Source organism: Physcomitrium patens, chromosome 7 (assembly GCF_059467195.1).
Source record: "Physcomitrium patens ecotype Gransden chromosome 7, ASM5946719v1, whole genome shotgun sequence".
NCBI classification, from domain to species: domain Eukaryota; kingdom Viridiplantae; phylum Streptophyta; class Bryopsida; order Funariales; family Funariaceae; genus Physcomitrium; species Physcomitrium patens.
In genome coordinates, this window is record NC_143416.1 from 12512841 (window position 1) to 12531030 (window position 18190).

General features: G+C 39.3%; 1 protein-coding gene across 2 annotated transcripts; it reads right to left on the reverse strand.

Annotated features, from left to right (window-relative positions):
* Positions 1-4752: 4752 nt before the first annotated feature.
* On the reverse strand, positions 4753-8638 carry LOC112284773 (monooxygenase 3). Of its 2 annotated transcripts, XM_024524999.3 has the most exons (7): positions 8433-8638; positions 7922-8334; positions 6902-7048; positions 6525-6590; positions 6172-6343; positions 5794-6022; positions 4753-5304 (listed from the first exon to the last, which is right to left on the reverse strand). In XM_024524999.3, exons 2-7 carry the CDS (start codon positions 8281-8283, stop codon positions 4757-4759), a joined length of 1524 nt encoding a protein of 507 aa, XP_024380767.1. In that variant the 5' UTR covers positions 8284-8334; positions 8433-8638; the 3' UTR covers positions 4753-4756. The 2 variants fall into 2 exon arrangements, with proteins under 2 accessions (XP_024380767.1, XP_090108134.1); XM_090252008.1 differs by lacking the exon at positions 8433-8638 and having other exon boundaries at positions 7922-8370.
* Between the last annotated feature and the right edge of the window lie 9552 nt (positions 8639-18190).

The window sequence follows — 18190 nt, forward strand, 5'->3', positions numbered from 1 at the left end:
GGTGGCCGGAGGTTGTCTGGGGTATCAATGGTATCGTGTGTTGGAGGTCACTGCGGTGGTAAGTTTTTTGTGTTTTGGAGAAGGGCCGCGGGCATGTTTGGCCATCGTTGTTTTGTTTCAGTGGCTGCGTGGCGGAGGAGTGGTCCAGTAACGGTGGTTAGAGGTTCAGTTTCGCTGAGTTACGGGTTCTCTTGATGTTGCTTGTCTGTGAAGTGCAACCGACGAGCGCCGGACAGCGAACGAGGCGTTCAGAGTTGTCTTTTGAGGTTTTTTGATGCGGTATTTGTGATTGTTTAAGGACTCTTAGTCTGCGATTGGCGATGGCTCATTTAGAAAATCAACCTACTTGAGGTTCTGCATGCTTGGTGTCAGGGTTGTCATGACCAGCTTCCACATATTGTATTCAACTAATGATCTTTTGTGAGAGTTCGTGAGTGCTTGACATGGTTCTGCGCGATCCTCTCAATCAGGCTGCCGAGGGCAGTACGGAGTAGTTGCGTGTTGTTGTGTCGTATGCTACAACATGATACATCTCTCACTGAGTAGACGCATTAAGTGCGTTGATGAGCTAGCTGGAACTGACGTAAGTAACAATGACATATTGCTGTCATTTTGCGATGTTTTACAATGCAGGAGCATAAAATTGTGAGCTCAAATAGTGTTTGGCACTTTGTATCACTGAAGCCAGATGATTTGAACAATGTCATTATCATACATAGACTGTAGAAACACCTGAAGCTATTGATCTCTACTTTGTTGTAACCGATCTTTATGGAAAGTGCACGAAAATGTGTATGCTGTGATCGCACGATTGGTGACATCAGTAACTTGAGGTGTTTCTACAGGCTACTTATGCTTGATGATTATCTTAGGAGAGTAGGTAAATGATCATCTGCTACTGCAATAGGTCCATTCAGCTCTAATGGACCATTGATCCTAACAGTGCGTTGTCGACTCATAAGGTACGTCTTACATTAGTCGGTAACCACAGCACACCTCAAATTCTTAGATCATTTGAAACATCACCTGTAAATTGACGACGCTTCTGGTGAAGCTTGGAACAATAATTTGGTATGTTTTAGAGAGGAAGGCGGAATGAAGAAGGGGAAGTCGATCGCTACTTTGATGCAACAGACACCATCAAACCTCAACGACTTGACGCTGCGACAGACAAGCAAGTAGAGCATACGTTTCGACGGAATGCTCTCCTCCTTGAATTTTGAAGTGGCGACAGCGCACATGCCAGTCCAAACCACTCTCGAAGGGTTATACCAGTCAGTCAGGAGCGTGTGCTTGTCTAGTGTACTATTCTGCTGATTCCTAGGTTCTTACATGTCTCCTAATCGTGCCCTTAGTAGTGGCTTCTTTTAATAGGATTGTCATTGTAGCACTAATTGTAGTATAAGTACTCAATTTGCAGTTCAAATGTAGGTGTTATGAGGGTCTTCTATTCGGTCAATATCAGCTGAGTCAATGCTTAGGATTTAGAAAACGACCATTTGCAGCGACCAGTTTTGTGCATGATCGCGACCACTCAAGTGAAAGCGGATGTGGTTGTTATGAACGGCACGATGTAAGAATCAAGTGTACGAAACGTTATTACACAAAAACGCATTGCAATTCAAACTGAGTACATTTCCTGATCATGCAAGACCAGTCGCAATCAAACTTCCCGTGCATGCCCTGTGGATGGTCTGATTAAACTGCCACAGTTGTGCCGCCTGGATCGTGGTTTCAACATGCTCAGTATCTCAATAAACAAAATATTGGCGAAAAGTGTGATAGTAGCTCTCGAAAGCAAGTTCTGTACCGGGTGTGGTAGCCGCATAAACAAGACTCCAGGCCTGGGAATCAGTTGAAGGTAAAACTATCGACAATGCCTGAGCAGTAATGATTCGAACATCAACCTTTTATTCACAGTTTTGTGCTATATTTAGAGGATCAGTTGACTAACCTGATGTTATTATTGGGATTTAGGACAGTGCATGTCTGGCGCATAAACGTGAGTTGCGAAGATGGTAACTCCAAGTTGAAATAGGTGGAAACGATAAATTAGACATGCCTGGAGTTCGCCGAGCTGACTCGAAGTTCACCCTGTTTACATTCTTCGTTCACCTTCTTTCCTCATTCCTGACGGACTTGCGTTGGAATCTGTCAGCAGGTAGTGCGGACCTTCTATTTCATAACTTGCAGCTGCTTTTGCTTTACGGTTGTGTGTGATCGGCGCCTCTCTGGGTGGAGTTGATCTGTTGCATTGATTTATAAGGATTATGCACAATTTTTGATACAGTGGTGGGTTTGACACTTCCACTCTCTAACCGCTCAACGGATTCATCGAATTGATTTCTTGATTGCCAGCGTTATGCAATCTTGCTCGACTCAAGGTTGTTGCATTCTCATATCAGTCCTTCACACTCTGCATACTCTACCGTTGGTGCAACTGTGATCGGGCTACTGGAACGTTTCCAGACACAAAAAGAGAAACTGTGTGCTTTATCTTACTAAAACATTGAGTCTGCTGCGCAGATGGCCTTCACATTAGGGTAAAGTTGTTTTTGTTTGGTAGATAGTAAGACTGTCTGGGTCGATGTTCCCTGCTCTATGTACTGGCGTACACGCCGTTTTGGTAGTACCGTCGTGCGATTGGATTAGTCTAGTGCTTTTACGAACTTTTACCACTGCTGTTACACTTGGAGTGTAGTTTTTCAACGAAGGTGTTTTTCTCGAAGACAACTGTGTAGGAGGTAAATATGATACATAACTAATGCGACAAATAGTATGTGCTCGTCTGTTTGAAATACCCACTTATGGAGCTATCAGCTGACTCATTCATTTCGGAATGGCGTTGGCTCAACGTTGGAGACAACATAAGTGTTTGAAACACCTGTTTCAACCTACAATCAAAGGATGACTTAGTCCTACATGACGTAATAGTTTGTGTGAAGTACTTCCTGCACTTCGCAACTTGCTACACGGACTGTTGTAGTGACATTCTGTTATTGAAGCGCACTTGATAACCGAGTCAAGAAAGAGACGATGATGTCCGTAACATTCTTGAGAAACCCCTCTGATTACCCTTGACTTTGCACACTCTTTACTTTGCAGCACCAGAATCTCTGCATACTCTTTTGTAGCCTTTTAGAGCTCGACTGGAGAAAGTTGAGATCCTTCCAAGCCAATGACTCTTCAAGGCCGTCACTGGTGAGAGTGTGTTTTCACAGCTTCGATTCTCTTTCATTTGCTTGCTGGGGGTGCTTTTCCTTAGAATGTTGTCATTCCTATTAATTCAGCAATAAACATTCAGATCGATCATTTTTGAGACCGTTCTGATTCATAGTGTAAGCAAATGTCATCATCATAGAAGTAAAATGATAAAATGGCTCATGTGTGATTTTTATCTCGGACGTACCCGTGGCAAGTCATCTAATTATGACTCCCAAAGCTGCAACTTATTGGCGGTGAGGATTTGCTCATGTATTTACTTTTTTCTTTCTTTTAAACTGCAATGGTAACGTAATTTAACGTAGAAAAATGGTTTCATGATACAAGTTTGGATGGCTAGGAGTCTAGAAACTTCGATTAGATGTAAGCTGGATGCACGACAGAATCTAGCCATCAGGGCCAAGCAAGTGGTGGTTTTGCAATGTAGGTCAGCAAATAATACGCCGTGTCAGTTGTAACAGCATGTTCTGCTACGTCGGGGAAAGCCTGAGACACTGTACCATCACAAATCGCGTCGGTGAATTTGTCAAGGGAAACGTAATGTTGGTCTGGCGAGCTCCCTCACAATAACATTATTAACGGCCACGATCTGTCAGGACGATCATCTAAGTACACTACTTGCTTTTTATTGACGATAGAGTATTACTGTGGGACTTAACGACAGTAATGCTGCCAATTATCATCATTGTTGTTTTTAGCTTGCAAACTTACAGTAACACTGCTAATTATCTTCATTCACATTACTAATTGGTTTAATGACAGTAGTACTGAAATTATTAGCATTGCATGTGTAGTAATAATTCTGACTGTTATGTCTTCCAGTATGTATGTAACGTCACCTCCTGTCTGACTAATAGCACGATCTTCCATATGCCTAGCGAGAGACATAATTCAGAATTCCTATACTAATCAGGGCGTACTTCATGTCGCTAGAGTCGTGTCAAAATGTATTTGCAAAGTCGAATTTGGAAAAGGATGGGAGTTGCTTTCACATGCACAACACACGCAGCTACGTACCGGTTTCATTTTATTTTATTTTCTGCCTCTTTCTTTCTCAGAAGCATACTCGAAGTTCCATTAACGAGTCAGCCACTTTGGTTGTAGTTGGAACAAGCGTCATTGTCCACAGCTACACTGTAATAGTGCTGACTTTGAACAGTAAAATAGAGATCCTGATAAGTGATTTCTGAAAAGTCGAGAGCAGAGACCACTAGAAATTGGTGCAGTTGATCAAAACCAGCAGTTTTTTCTCAGCTTTTTGTCATCAAAGGTTTGATGGCCAGCAAACGCTCAGGTATACATTCTGAAACTAGCAAGAACCATCTTCTTCTTTTTTATTATTTTAAATCACATTTCAATTTAAGAGTAATACATTTTTCGTAGACTTTCTGTGGGAATACGAACTATATGTTACATGAAATGACCAGCATGTGCTATCATTTGCGACAGATGATCGTAGCCAATGTACTAAGAAGAGAAATGAAATATATAGAAAAGAAAAGAGAAAAGAAAAAAACCTTGGAAAAGGCATTCATCAGTCCAAAGGTGGGGGTAATGCTCCACAATCAAATTTACTGCTCCCCAGTACAACAGAAGCGCGGAAGATTATTGGCAAGGCAAAGTTGTCCCTGACGAAGCAGATTACACTAGAATCCCAAGCTAACGCAGAACCGAAAACGAACGACTTCACAGTAAGCCTAAAGGTTCGAGCCCATCTCTCATTCTCGTAGTCCCTCAAAGCAGTTGCAATTTTACGCGATAACACACTAGGGTCTTCATCCTTACCACCCCTTAGAGCATCACAAAGCTTACGAGTCAGTACCACAGAGTCTTCTAACGAAGTGCAACCACCCTGGCCGAGATTTGGAGTCATGGGATGGGCAGCGTCCCCAGCCAAGGTGATCCCATTCGAGGCTTCTTGAGCAGTCACAAGGGGAATTGACCACCGGTCTCTCAGATTGCTGCGGTTAAAGCTCTCTGGAGGAGTATTGCAGATGCACTCTAAGATATCACTTGGCCAGCCTTCCATGTACCGTAGGGCTTCTTCCTTGATTTTGTTCGGGTCAGTGATTCTTGAAGGAACTGCATTTCAATCAGTGAGTTTCTCATTTAAGACAACTACACCCATTTATACTCGCGGAAGATCAAAATACAAGATTAGAACGGACTTCAGGTTAGGTGCATGACAAGTTTTTGTACCTTCTCATCAAACATCTTTATCAAAGCATGTTGGATGCAAGTGCAACTCCGCACTTGTGCAGGGCTATTAGGTCTAGGAAACTGAAATGGCTAATTGGACAAACAGTGTATTCGTCAAGGATGCAAGAGCATCTTCTAGTCTAAGTTTTTATTGAAACCAGACGGATCATCGTTGCACAGCAACTGATTATGTCATGAAATACGAAAAAAAACTCCACCCTGACCACTGGTAGGTGGTAGGGCAGTCATTCTTTGCAAGTCATAGCATACCTGACGATGCCCTTAATATGGATGCAAGAATTAACCAACGTAAACTGAAACTATTAGTGGGTTAAGTTGAGAAACGAACGTAGAAAAGGCGTAGTTAGTTACCTGAGGCTGTAGTGTTGAACAGGATAAACCAATACACTTTATACTGCGTCACTGGAACCAAGCCTGCTCTCACGCCTTGGCCAATTATCTGTTCCACCCTAGACTGAAACTGATGTCCAGAGTTGAACTCAGCGAGTCCCCTAATGGCTGTTTGTCCAACAGCTCGGGGTTCAGACAGGCCCATCCATTGAGCTACTACCGAACGAGCCCCGTCACAACCAACCAAGACCTAGAACCATTACGATTAGACCTTAAATTAGAATGGGATCACTGCATTATTATCAGACTTGATGCTTCTATGAACGGATCTCTTGGAGGATTGCAAGGCTGATATCTTCTACTTCGTTTCAAGTACTACAGGACTTTCGTGTTCCCTACCTTTGTCTTGATAACGTTGCCATTTTCGAGCTCCACTTCGGTGGGAGATTGCATGTCACGAGGTTTGCGGATAGATTTAACTCGAGAGTTGAACATTATGGTATCACTAGGGAGCGCCTGGTTAAGAGCCTTGAGTAAAGCCTGCCTCTCAACTGCTCGCACCTCATACGGCCTGTTGGCAGACAATAACAGGTTATAGAGCATCCATGAGAGTGCAGAATTTTTTTGAAGGGCTTCCTCTCTATAATATCTAAAGCTTTGACTGAAATGTTTGTATATTTGACAGTCATTGAGGAAAGTTCGTTATACATCACTGTTATGAACTCTACCCACGTCATTAGTCAGTTACTCACCCTCCAGGACAGTCAGAATTTTCGAATTCTTTGATAACTTTTCCATCGTTCGACCGCATTCTTCCTCTGCAAAAACAAGCTACGATCTATAATTACTGGTCAAAAGCTGATTCTGTTTGAAATAGTGTGATTACGGAAATCAGCCGGTGGGATGAGCTCACAAATCAGGAACAAAACCAACCTTGGTATGGAGAGTACGAGCAATGAAAATAAACAGCATTCTGCGACATTTTAAGAAGGATTGTAGCGCAATTTCAGCATTTCAGAACCAACTGGAGGTATCTGACATTGTACTAAACTAAGAAGGAAGATTCAGACATTTTCTAAATTAGGATAGAAACAGTTTAATCGACTTTGAAGTAAGTGTGAGGAAATACCCTGTAATGTTGGTGAACGAACCTCGAAGCTCATCTGCAATGCCTAATGTATCAAGTGCTCGCCACGCGTTGGGGAAGAGAGTGAGGGAGGTACCCTCTGCGCGCAAGTTTCCTGATTGCTCCAAGACCAACGCCTTTACTCCCACTCTATGCACATTCATTTGACAATTAGGTCCAATTGAAATAGGTCTTAATTTTTTTTCCCAGGTTCACTTTTCTGATACCATGGGTGGTTTTACCAATTTTTTTTGTGGGACACAGGAGTGGCAAAAAACTTCAGCGTGTACGCGAAAGTATTTTAGGGCAAGGACGGGCCCTACAACACCATGACAACACAGTAAGCTCCACAGATAAACATTTGAACCACTATCCAAAAAGCACGGCCAAAATGGTCAATAACGTACAAAATCATGTTGGAGCAAAATATTGCAAAATGTAAAAAGTCAAGTAATTTTATAGTCAATCCTCTAGTTGCTCTGTCCAATTTCTGAAATCATAGTACACAACTCATAAAACAATTTTCAATTTCCCACCGATAATATTACTACAGTTCTCTAAATATGCCTCACCACTATGTACACATTCACCTGAAATTCTGCATCTCAAAGACAGAATTTAGGCATAGACGATTGCCCAAGTTTTGACAGTAATCCTACGGTATCAGCGTGGTCAAATCTTCTCAATGCTAGTAGTCCCTCTATCTTTCCCATATGCAGCACTCCAAGCAACGAAGGCCTTGAAAAGTGTTTGAAACTTGAAAAGCAAGCTCGGGAATAATCAGAGCATGCTTCAACGACCCATTATTCCCTTCTGCTTCTATTGAACAAAAGCTCAAAGACATTTTGACTACTTTGAAGCTTATGATAATAACGAAAAGCAGAAACAGAAACACAAAGGCAAACTCACTTCCTCACGACAACGTTTATCAAGCCAATTGGATATCCATAGTCCCTCCACACACTGTAATTCATGACTCTAAAATCGCTCTCTGCAATCGCAATTAAATCATATGAAGCATACCTGTGTAAAGCCAAGGCAGTGGCGAGCCCAGCGAGCCCCGCACCCACGACCACCACAGTCTGCACATCGTTCTCCCTGGGTGCACTATGCTTACTCTTTTCTTCCAATTGAGCTCCACCCACCATGCTCATCACCTTCCTCCCTCCAATTCCCACCTTAACATTTCTACACAACCCTCTTCTCCTGTTTACACTGACATTACGAAATGGCAGGAACAAAGACCCATGATCAGCTCCATTTCGGTGCGAAGCGGGGAATGAGCGACACACAGTCATTGGCGCTACACATTGTTGTCTAGTAATCGGGCAAGTATAGGCAGATATCGGCGACGTCATGGCGGAATAAAAAGAACAAACCGCCATCACCACTCAACCCAACCTTTGCACGCTTCTCTCTGAACTCAACAGGAAAGCCTGTACACAACGAAACAGCAATAGACTCTTCAGAGAATGAAAACAAACTAACACTCAATTCTCCACATCGTTGCAGATACACCAACGCAGGACCAAACCTTGAAAGTCAGCCACTCATGGAAAAAGAAGATGGCGAAGAACCAAATCGGGACAAATTCTGCTAAAATCGTGGTATCCACGTTGCAAATTCTTGTCTTGCAAATGAAATCGGATGGTTCCGGGCATCGCAATCCGGCGATGAATCTCCTCCTCCTCCGAGGGAGAGGGTATGCATCAGAATTTGAGGCAGGCAGTTCGCCAGGTCGAGACACCGCCTCTTGTTGCATCCCATCACTTTTGCCAGCCAGCTAGCCTTCGGTCCATCATAAGATCCCTCGTTTCTGAAGACATTTGCTAATCCTTGATCACTTCTTTCTATCTTTATTTCTTTCTTGCATCTTGCCTTTCCATGCTGTTTGTAGATTTTCCATGCTTGAGTTTTATTGCTCTGGTTGAGACAATTCCTATTCTATTAGTGCTTTATGTTCGTATTTGCAAAAGTTTGTTTGTTTGTTTGTTGATTGGAGCAATCTGAACAAAAGTTTTATGAGAATCACAAAGAATCAAATTCATCACCTTTTTTTCGTGAAAATGTATAATGTGGGTGAAATTTTAAGATTTGAGATTATTTTTGATTAAAACATAATATGGTTTTGATCATTTAAAGAAAGATTGTAAGTTATGAATTGATATACAATTTGTATGGATATTGATTCTTGATGATTTGTGCTTGTTTTTGTTTATTTGTAAATTTACAACCAGTAAGTTTAAAGGCACTCTTTTTATATTCATGTGTTACTTCCTAGCTTTGGTTCTTGTAGAGAGGATTACAATGATAAGAAGGGCAAACTTGGCGATGAAGACAAAAAATTAAAAAAAATTAAAAAGGGTGTTTTGTCCATTTTTTATTTAAGAGCTTCTACTGGCAAGACTCAAATTTAGATTCTATAGGTGAGAGTCGAGTATCCTAATCTTGAAATCTCTATTGGAGTTAAATCAAAACACAAAGGTATGTGACATGAGTGCTTAGATACATGTCATATTGTTAATGGCCAAGTGAAAAGGCTTAGGGCCATGATGTGGATACTTTTGCTATGTGCAAACATCGTCTATCATGACATTTATTACATAACCTATGCTTGTAAAATCAAATCTAATAAATTATTAATTACATATTGTACCTATCTTATCGTTGGAATTTTATTTATTATTAGGAGTATATTTTGCTGAGATTGAAGTAGTTCCATCTTTTAGCCATCCAAGAGCAAAAGTTATCACCTTGGAAGTGTTGTCTTGTAGCAACATAGATTTTCAATATTATAACATTGCCTTAGAACTATGTTCTTTGTCTAATTGATTCCACTAATATGTGGAGATCTTTTGGTTTGTAAGGAACAACATCAAATTGCCATTGTTTTTCTTTGATAATTAATTGTTGTCATTGTCTTATGTATGGAAAGACTAGAAGTTACCTTATAAACTCTTGTTCTATCTCTACAAGTGTATCTTCTACCTCATATTCTAATTTCGAGTCAATTAAGTACATTGAGATTTAGTCTTTAAAGTATATATTTGAAGATGTTAGTACTATAAGCTAATTGATATAAATTTCCTACTTCACTTTCTCAAATAAAGAGTCTATTGCTAGTAATAGCTTCCTGCTATTTGTAATTGCATCCGTGAACCCATTTGATTCATTAGACTTGAGAATAGAAATAAGAGCTATTATCAAGGACATGAACCTTGAAGAAAGAAAATCCTCAATATACTCTTCTATCACTGAAGAGAATTAGAAAGTCACTCAAAAGGTGATGTAATATTAACTAGAATGGCTATTGCCAAAAATAAAAAAGACTAGAAAGTCTTGAAACAAGACTAAGACTAGAAAGGCATTGACAAGAATGAAGAAGGCTTCATTCTTGCCTCTATATATACTATCTAACTAAGAGCTACGTGGCGATGTCCTATAGGACCTCCAACATGTGTTGACTTTGCTAGCTACATGTCTTATCTTGCAAGACAAGTTATCTATGTATGTGCCACGTAGTTGGCTTGTTTTACAAGCTACTACACGAAAATAACTTATTTCACAAGCTACCAATACATGGTTAATTTTTTGGCCAAGTTTTTAACCTACAAACACATCTAAAGTCAAAACTGCGTCTATGAAGCTTCTAGAAAGCTTTTCTAGAAGACTTTATGAAATTATTATATATTTACATACTTCTACTTAATTGAGGTAAATATATATATATCTGTGATATTACCCCGCCTTCTAGGGACAAGTTCCACGAGGAGCAATCTTCATATGTTAAGGAAGTCCAAGATGCGACAAATTGTATTTACTATATACTCCAATCTTTGCTCTCTTTGAAGATGGTTGATAGGTCCTCTCAACCATCTATAGTGTCCCATATCAGGGCAAAAAAACCACCTTTTTATTTGGTCATTGTTGAGGCTGTCATAACTTCCTTCAAATAAAATATTTGGAACACCGTCAGGAGTTGTTCCTACCTCTAATAAAATCACTAAACATCGGGAGTCTCTTCCAAGGTTGTGATATCAAACACATTGTATCTCGCCATCTATTCAAGGAAGGACATGTTGTTCTTGAGGATCTTCATCTCGATTTCGTTATCTTGAAGATTGTGACAATCACAATGTCTTGTCTAATAAGTCTGCAAATGAAAGCTCTTGAGTTGAATCTGTTGATTGTTGGTATTCCATATCATCACAAATACATAGAAGCTACAATAAAAGATAGAAGGTAGAATGTTATTTTCCTTTGATCTTGTTTCTTTTATAGCAAAGGTTTGCTATTTTTTATCTTGATTTTGATGGATGTCGTTGATGAAAGTCTTCAACTTTCTTTGCTGTATTTACAAGATTCTTTGATGGCTCCCATGTGCGTTCACTGATATCATATCTACGCCAATGAATAAGACATTCCAACCTATTTCGGCGCCACCTTGAGTCTAAGACTTCTTCTACTTCAAAATCTTGGTTATTATCCACTTCTATAGGAGGAGGTGGCATTTGTCTTCTTTCGAAGCTTTTCACTGTCTTATACAGCTGCAGAAGAAACACATGAAATATGGAGTGGATTGTCATAGACTCCGGTAGATGTAATCAATAGGCAACATGATTGATTTATTCACCAATAGAAAAAGGTCACAGCCTATGATAATCTAATTTATCACAAAGACAAGTAGTGTTGATATTACAACAAAGTAACCATACCTTGTCATCCATATGTCACGGACATAAACATGTAAGCTAATAATTACATGTATAAATAGGTAGAAGTAAGTAAAAGTACATAAAAGTAAGTTAATTCTATAGTATTTGATATGAAAGCTTTCTAGAAGCTTTGTAGATATTCCTTTGATTTTATAGGTGTCTTTAATTAACTTTTTTGGATTAGAAACGTAATCAATAAGTTGGCCATGTGCCACACATATTGTTAGCTTGAAGATCAAACTAACTATGTGGCCCACACATAGAAAAATTTACCTTATAAGTCAAGGCATGTGTCCTATAAAGTCAACACATATTGGAGGTCCTATAGAATGTTGCCATGTAGTCCCTAGTTAGATAGTATATATAGAGATAAGAGTGAAGCCCTCTTCACTCTTGTCAACTCCTTTCTTCCTTCCAGTCTAGTTTCAAGGATCTTTAGTTTTCTTATCTTTTGGTAATAGCCATTCTAGTTTCTTTTTTAATATACTTATCAAGTTATTTCTATTTTTTCATCTTTCTTTGAAAGAAGTCTCACTTATTTATTTGTCTTTATTATGTTCTTATCCTTGACAGAATAACAAGAGTACACTTACAATATCAGAGCTTTTTTTCATCTTGATTAAAAGTGAATTACCCTTTTTTCTTGATAAGACATAAGCATATTAGAAGTTGCTGATTATCCTCTTCTAAACTGATATTGTCCTTAATATTTTCTTTGTTCATAAGTCTTCTCTTCTATTTTTCTTGAGCGATATTACACATCTTCTCTTTTTTAAGTGTTATCATGGCAGAACTTGTTGAAATGAAGAGTATAATGGCATAAATGCAAGAGCAATTGAAAAAGTTAATGCTTGCAATACATCAACTCAATTTATTACCACAAGGTGCAACAAGATTAGCAGGAAGTGAAGATATAGAAATGATTGGAGCTGCTTCAACATCTGCACCAAATCATGTCCTTCATCCTAAGGTGGAACGCCCTTCCAGTGTTAGAGAACCAAGAATTATCCTACCCGAGAAGTTTGATGGCACCAGATCAAAGTTTAGAGGATTTATCAATCAAGTACAATTTGTGATTGAACTTCAACCTCAAAGCTATCCAAGTCCAAGTTCGCAAGTTAGATTCATTGATAAGTTTTTTTCAGGTTCAAAATTATCATGGTTTTTCATCTTTTTTTGAACAACGAGATCTAATATTGGATAATCTAGAGGCTTTTTTGGCAGAGTTTTGATCCATGTATGGAGAACATGATGCAATTCGTGTTGCAACCAATAAGATCCATATTTTACGACAAGATAATCGATCAGTAACGATGTATGCTTCACAATTTTGACAACTTGCAACTGATATCAAGTGGGATGATATTGCACTTATTAGCCAATTTCTCTATGGATTAGAATATGAGGTAAAAAAATTAATGCTCAACTTACTTGATCCTCAAACATTGAGTCAAGAAATTGACTTTGTTGTGAAGTACGACAATTACTTTTTTTAATTCTCATCTGAGAACCGTACAAGTGGACCGCAACGTTGTCAAATTACGTGCTTTCCTACTCGAGAACGTGCCGGGCGTCTAGCTGTAGAAGGTAGTATGGAGATTTGCCAATAGTCTAGCAGTCTATCAGTTTTTGAGTGCTGGAATATAAACGTCTGCAAGAATACACCGTAAATCTATACAGATGCCCTTCGACCGCTCGCCGAAGTCCTTTTTGTCCCAGCCGGTAGGTCTCTAGATGTTACAAAGAACCCCGAACAATCCAAACTGTTAATCTTTGATACTGCTTTGTACTTACGATCTTGTATCCACTAACTGTCTTGTTAAATTTATCCAATAAATTTCATTCACTTCGCATACTCAATCCTATAGACACCCTTTTAATTCTTCAATCACAGACGTAACTCGATTTCACAAAACAGTCAAGAGTAATCAAACCCACTTCATTAAAAATCCCGATTCACCATTACAATACTGACTTCAGCAACGATTGCCTCAGTCTTTCCAAAATCCTATGAAGAAATAAAACCCAATTCTCCGTCTTCTTTCCCCGCCCGAAGCATGAAGCTAGCTCTCCCCCTAAAAACTTATTCTCTCCCCTAATCTTATCCTCTGAATTTCTTCAATCTTCCGTCTTGGATCCGAAACTGGCTCCCACCGTCTGAGCTTGGATCCGAAATTGACTCTCGCCGTCAGAGCTTTCTCCCCCATTTCTATCTTTAAGAGATCTTTTTATCGAAAATAACGTTCCTTGAAATGGCATAGAGAATAGGACAGCCTGAAACAGAATCGAAACCCCGTAATCGGGACTACATTGAGTCGCCCGACCAATTTAGGTCTCATATTGGCTAAGAGTCCAATAGTAAGACCCGAATGTCCCCGTAATTGGATCAAATTGGTCCTTCGCGTCAGATTGGCTGAGGCCCGTAGTAAGACCTGGATTTTTCCGTAATTAGACTGCATTGGGTTGCCCGGCCAATTCAGGTCTCATATTGAGTAAGAGGACCCGAATTGGATTCTTGAAATTGGATCCAATTGGCTCTTCGAACCAGGCTCACCCGTCGTGTGAATTGGTCCTTTCTCTTCCTACTGACTCCCGTTATTGGAATCGAACGGAGCATTTCAGTATGCCTCGGCTGACTGTAACGGGGTGACTGAACCTGGCCACTCAGTATTTGTACTAGAGTTGGTCGTTGCTCTCAATATTCGAGGTAACTGAACATTAATAAAAGTCCCATTTCTTTATATTTTTATGGTACACTCGTGTTATAACACGACATCCACCCCTTCTGAACCTGTGCATCCTCCGGTATGCACCAATTTACCCAATTGCTATTTGATTCAGAATATATCCTCTACGTCTTTGTCCAGTTCGTCTTCGTCACCTTCATTATCCAAATCACTTTCATCTTCTTGCTGCGGAATCTCTATACCTTCATTAAGGTCTTCCATATTGATCTCCGCATGTCTTTGTTTAAATATTTTTACTCGCTTCTCTGCAATTGGTATTTTCAATTTTGTACCATCCAACTCCGGTAATGAGTAAGTCGCATTATCATGAACAGTTGTTATTACATATGGTCCAAACCAACGTTTTAAAAATTTCCACGAGGTACTATGTTGATTATCCAGACTATTGTCATAAACAAGTACCCAGTCACCTTCCTCGATTGCTTTAGGTCTCAATCGATGTTGCTTGTCGAATCGTGCCTTGTTTTGTAATCTTGCTCTTTTTAACCTTTCCAATGCTATCTGCACATCTTCCGATTTTTGCTCCAATTGTTGAATCCTAATAGCCAGAAGTTCTTCTCTTGTCAATCCATATTCCCATGGTAGCATACTCCAAGTAAGTACCTTTTCTTCAATCGGCATAATTGGTTTTCGACCTGTCATAAGTTCTACTGGCATATATCCTGTCACCGAACTATGTGTTGTTTGATCAGCCCATAATGCAAATGACAAAAGCCGTGGCCACCATTTAACTTTCCCATTACAAGCTTTAACCAATGCTTTCACAATCGGTGAATGACCGCGTTCGCTTTTTGCATTCCCTTCTGGATTATAAGCAGTAGTCAGTGATAGTTTAACTCCACATCTTTCAAAGAACTTACGAGCTTCTTGTGCATTTAATTCTCCACGATCTGCAGTGATTTTTTCCACGCATCCGTAGCGGCAAATGACATCTTCAAGCAAAAACCTATAAATTCACTCTGTAGATTTTGTCCTCAATATTCTTCCTTCTACTTGATTTGATAAATCTTCACGAGCTAAAACCAAATATCTCATTTGCCATAACCCAACTGACATAATAACCAAATCAACAATCCATTTAAAATGAATAGCCAGAGAATACGTAGGATGAAGACCATCTCGATGTCGGATATTAGAATACGATTGACAGATTTTACATGACTCTACAAATGAGAGCACATCTCGATACATATTTTTCCACCAATATCGTTCCTTGAGTTGAGCAAAAGTAGCCCAGATTCTTCTATGCCCTACCCATAAACTATCATGAAACTCCTTTAATAATTTTAGTTTTTCTTCCTGTTTGCCTATCACTCGTTGTGGCATCCCAATTCCTTTCTTCGGTCTCTTCCATAAGAATCCATCTCAAAGTAAAAATCCATATGCTTTTTTTCTTATTTGTTTGAATTTTTCTGTAGACCAATTCTCCTGCTTAGTCAAGGTATTCAAGTAATGACCAATATTCAATAATTCTCCTTCATAAGATTCTTCAAGAAATAGCTTGTCTTCTCTGTTGAGATTTGATATTGAATAGAATTTCAATTCGACGTCATCAATGTCTTCAACCATTTCGTCCTTCCTCTCGTATCTTGCTCGAGATAGCATGTCTGCTATTAAATTATCCTTCCCAATAATATGCTTAAATTCTGGATTTAGTGACTTAATATAAGCAATCCATCTCAACATTGCAATATCTGGCGTTGAACAGTTAGTAATCATTCCAAGCAATGGCAAGCAATCTGTTTCAATTACTACTATTGTCCCAATCAAATAGTCTTTTTTAGCTTTCATAGCCAAAATGACTCCCCAAAGTTCTCTTTTGACTTGCGAATATGCACGCTGACAAATACTTCAAATTTTAGCCCCAAATCGAACTGCAAATCTATTCCCATTTGAATCATCTTGACCCACAGTCCATCCAATGGCAATTGGACTAGCGTCCACAGTAAGAATCACTGGTCTATTATACTTATAATCAACCTTCCTCAATATTAGAGGTGACATCAATAATTTCTTCAATCTTTGCATTGCCTAAATATGCCTTTCTTGCCATTTAAATCGGTAACCTTTGCGTAACAGTTCATATAATGGATCCGCTATGTGAGCAAAATGAAAGATCCAGATTCGATAAAATACACATGCATCCAAAAACTTGCGAACCTCTATTAAAGAATCACAAACTTCTTTCATCCTTCCAATTGCATCAACTTTAGTCGGATTTGGTTTTCTTCCATAAGATCCACATAAATGTCCAACAATCACAACCTCTCGTACTCCAAATACGGACTTCATACCCGATAATGTAAGATGAACTTCTCCAAGCCGAGTTAAAATCTTTTCACAATCTTGTATATGATCAACAACATATCTGCGACACCCCCTCGTATCTAAAGTTTCATCCTTGTCTCCTTCTCTGCACCCTTTTATAGGAACATCATCCAAAAAAGGCATAGTCTTTTCCGGAATAAAATCTCTCAATACCTTATTCATCCCATTCATCATATGTACAACTGAGTTGGTCGGGCCTTGAGGAAGAGTGCACATTCTAACCAATCCAAGTAGTGTCCTCATTGTTGTCATATCTCTACTTCCTTCGGCAAGTTGAAATTGATCATAACCTAAATACAAGTCACCCATTGAATAGATCGCCCTTCCTGCAAATGCCTCAGCAAATTCATCCACAATAGGTCCAATTCTTGCATTCCTGACAGTTACTGCATTCACCGGTTGCATATCTTGAATAAACCATAGTGACCCATTTTTCTTAGGTACCGTAAACCATCGACTAGAATACGGTACAAACGAGGGTTCCAATATTTTCATCTTTATCTTTTCTTTTAATAGTTCAACCAATTTAGGTAAATATGCCCTCGGTACTGGAATCGGTCTTAGATTCCAAGGTACATGCGGTACAGTGAAGATAATCATAGGTGTTATAATATTCGGATCCACACACCCAATTTCATGAGATTCAAAAGCAAATGATCTACCTTATTTAGCCAACATCTTTTTGAAGCAAGTAATTTCCTCCGGCAATAAAGAACCATCAGAATCAATCTTCAATTCTTCAAAAGTCTTTTTAGTAAACTGATGTCCAATACTCATTGGATCTCTTAAACTTGCTTCTTTTGATGCTTCTCCCATTTGTTCTTTAGAATCTTCTGGTAATGGTCCGGCAACAGGCTTTACTTTCTTATCTGCTATTTTATATCTCGTCTCTACAGTGACTTCTGGTGCTTGAGAAGATTCAAGTATGGTATAAACCTCTCTTGAATGAATCTCAACAATCTTATCATTATCCCCTAACCCAATAGATGTAATCAATTCCAATGAATCTTCCAGTCCATTTTCTTCATAAACACCTAAAATCCTCTCATCATCTTGCAATGTACCTAACTTGCGTAATTTTCCTTCAATATCATATAATCTTTTTCTTTCTTTTCTTTTAAAATCATCAACTTTCTTATACATAATATTTCCATTCTCCAATATACCAATAAAACTCGCATCAAAGGTACCTTCATCTCGCAAGAGTACCTCCTCTTTTGTACCTCCATAATCTCGCTTTACAGTGGTACCTCCCCAAAATCCTTAAATCCTTCAACAATCTTTGGCAATGGTTTCTCTCTCAACCTATCTCGATTCCGTTCATGGTTAGGAGGTACTGTTAGAAATTGTACAGCTTTCCTCCCATCCTCGCTACGTACCCTTGCATAAGCAGAATCATCGTTAAGTACTTTTGTTTCCATCCGTGTTGCCGTTGTCGTATTACGTGCTTTCCTGCTCGAGAACGGGTCGGGCGTCTGGCTGTAGAAGGTAGTATGGAGATT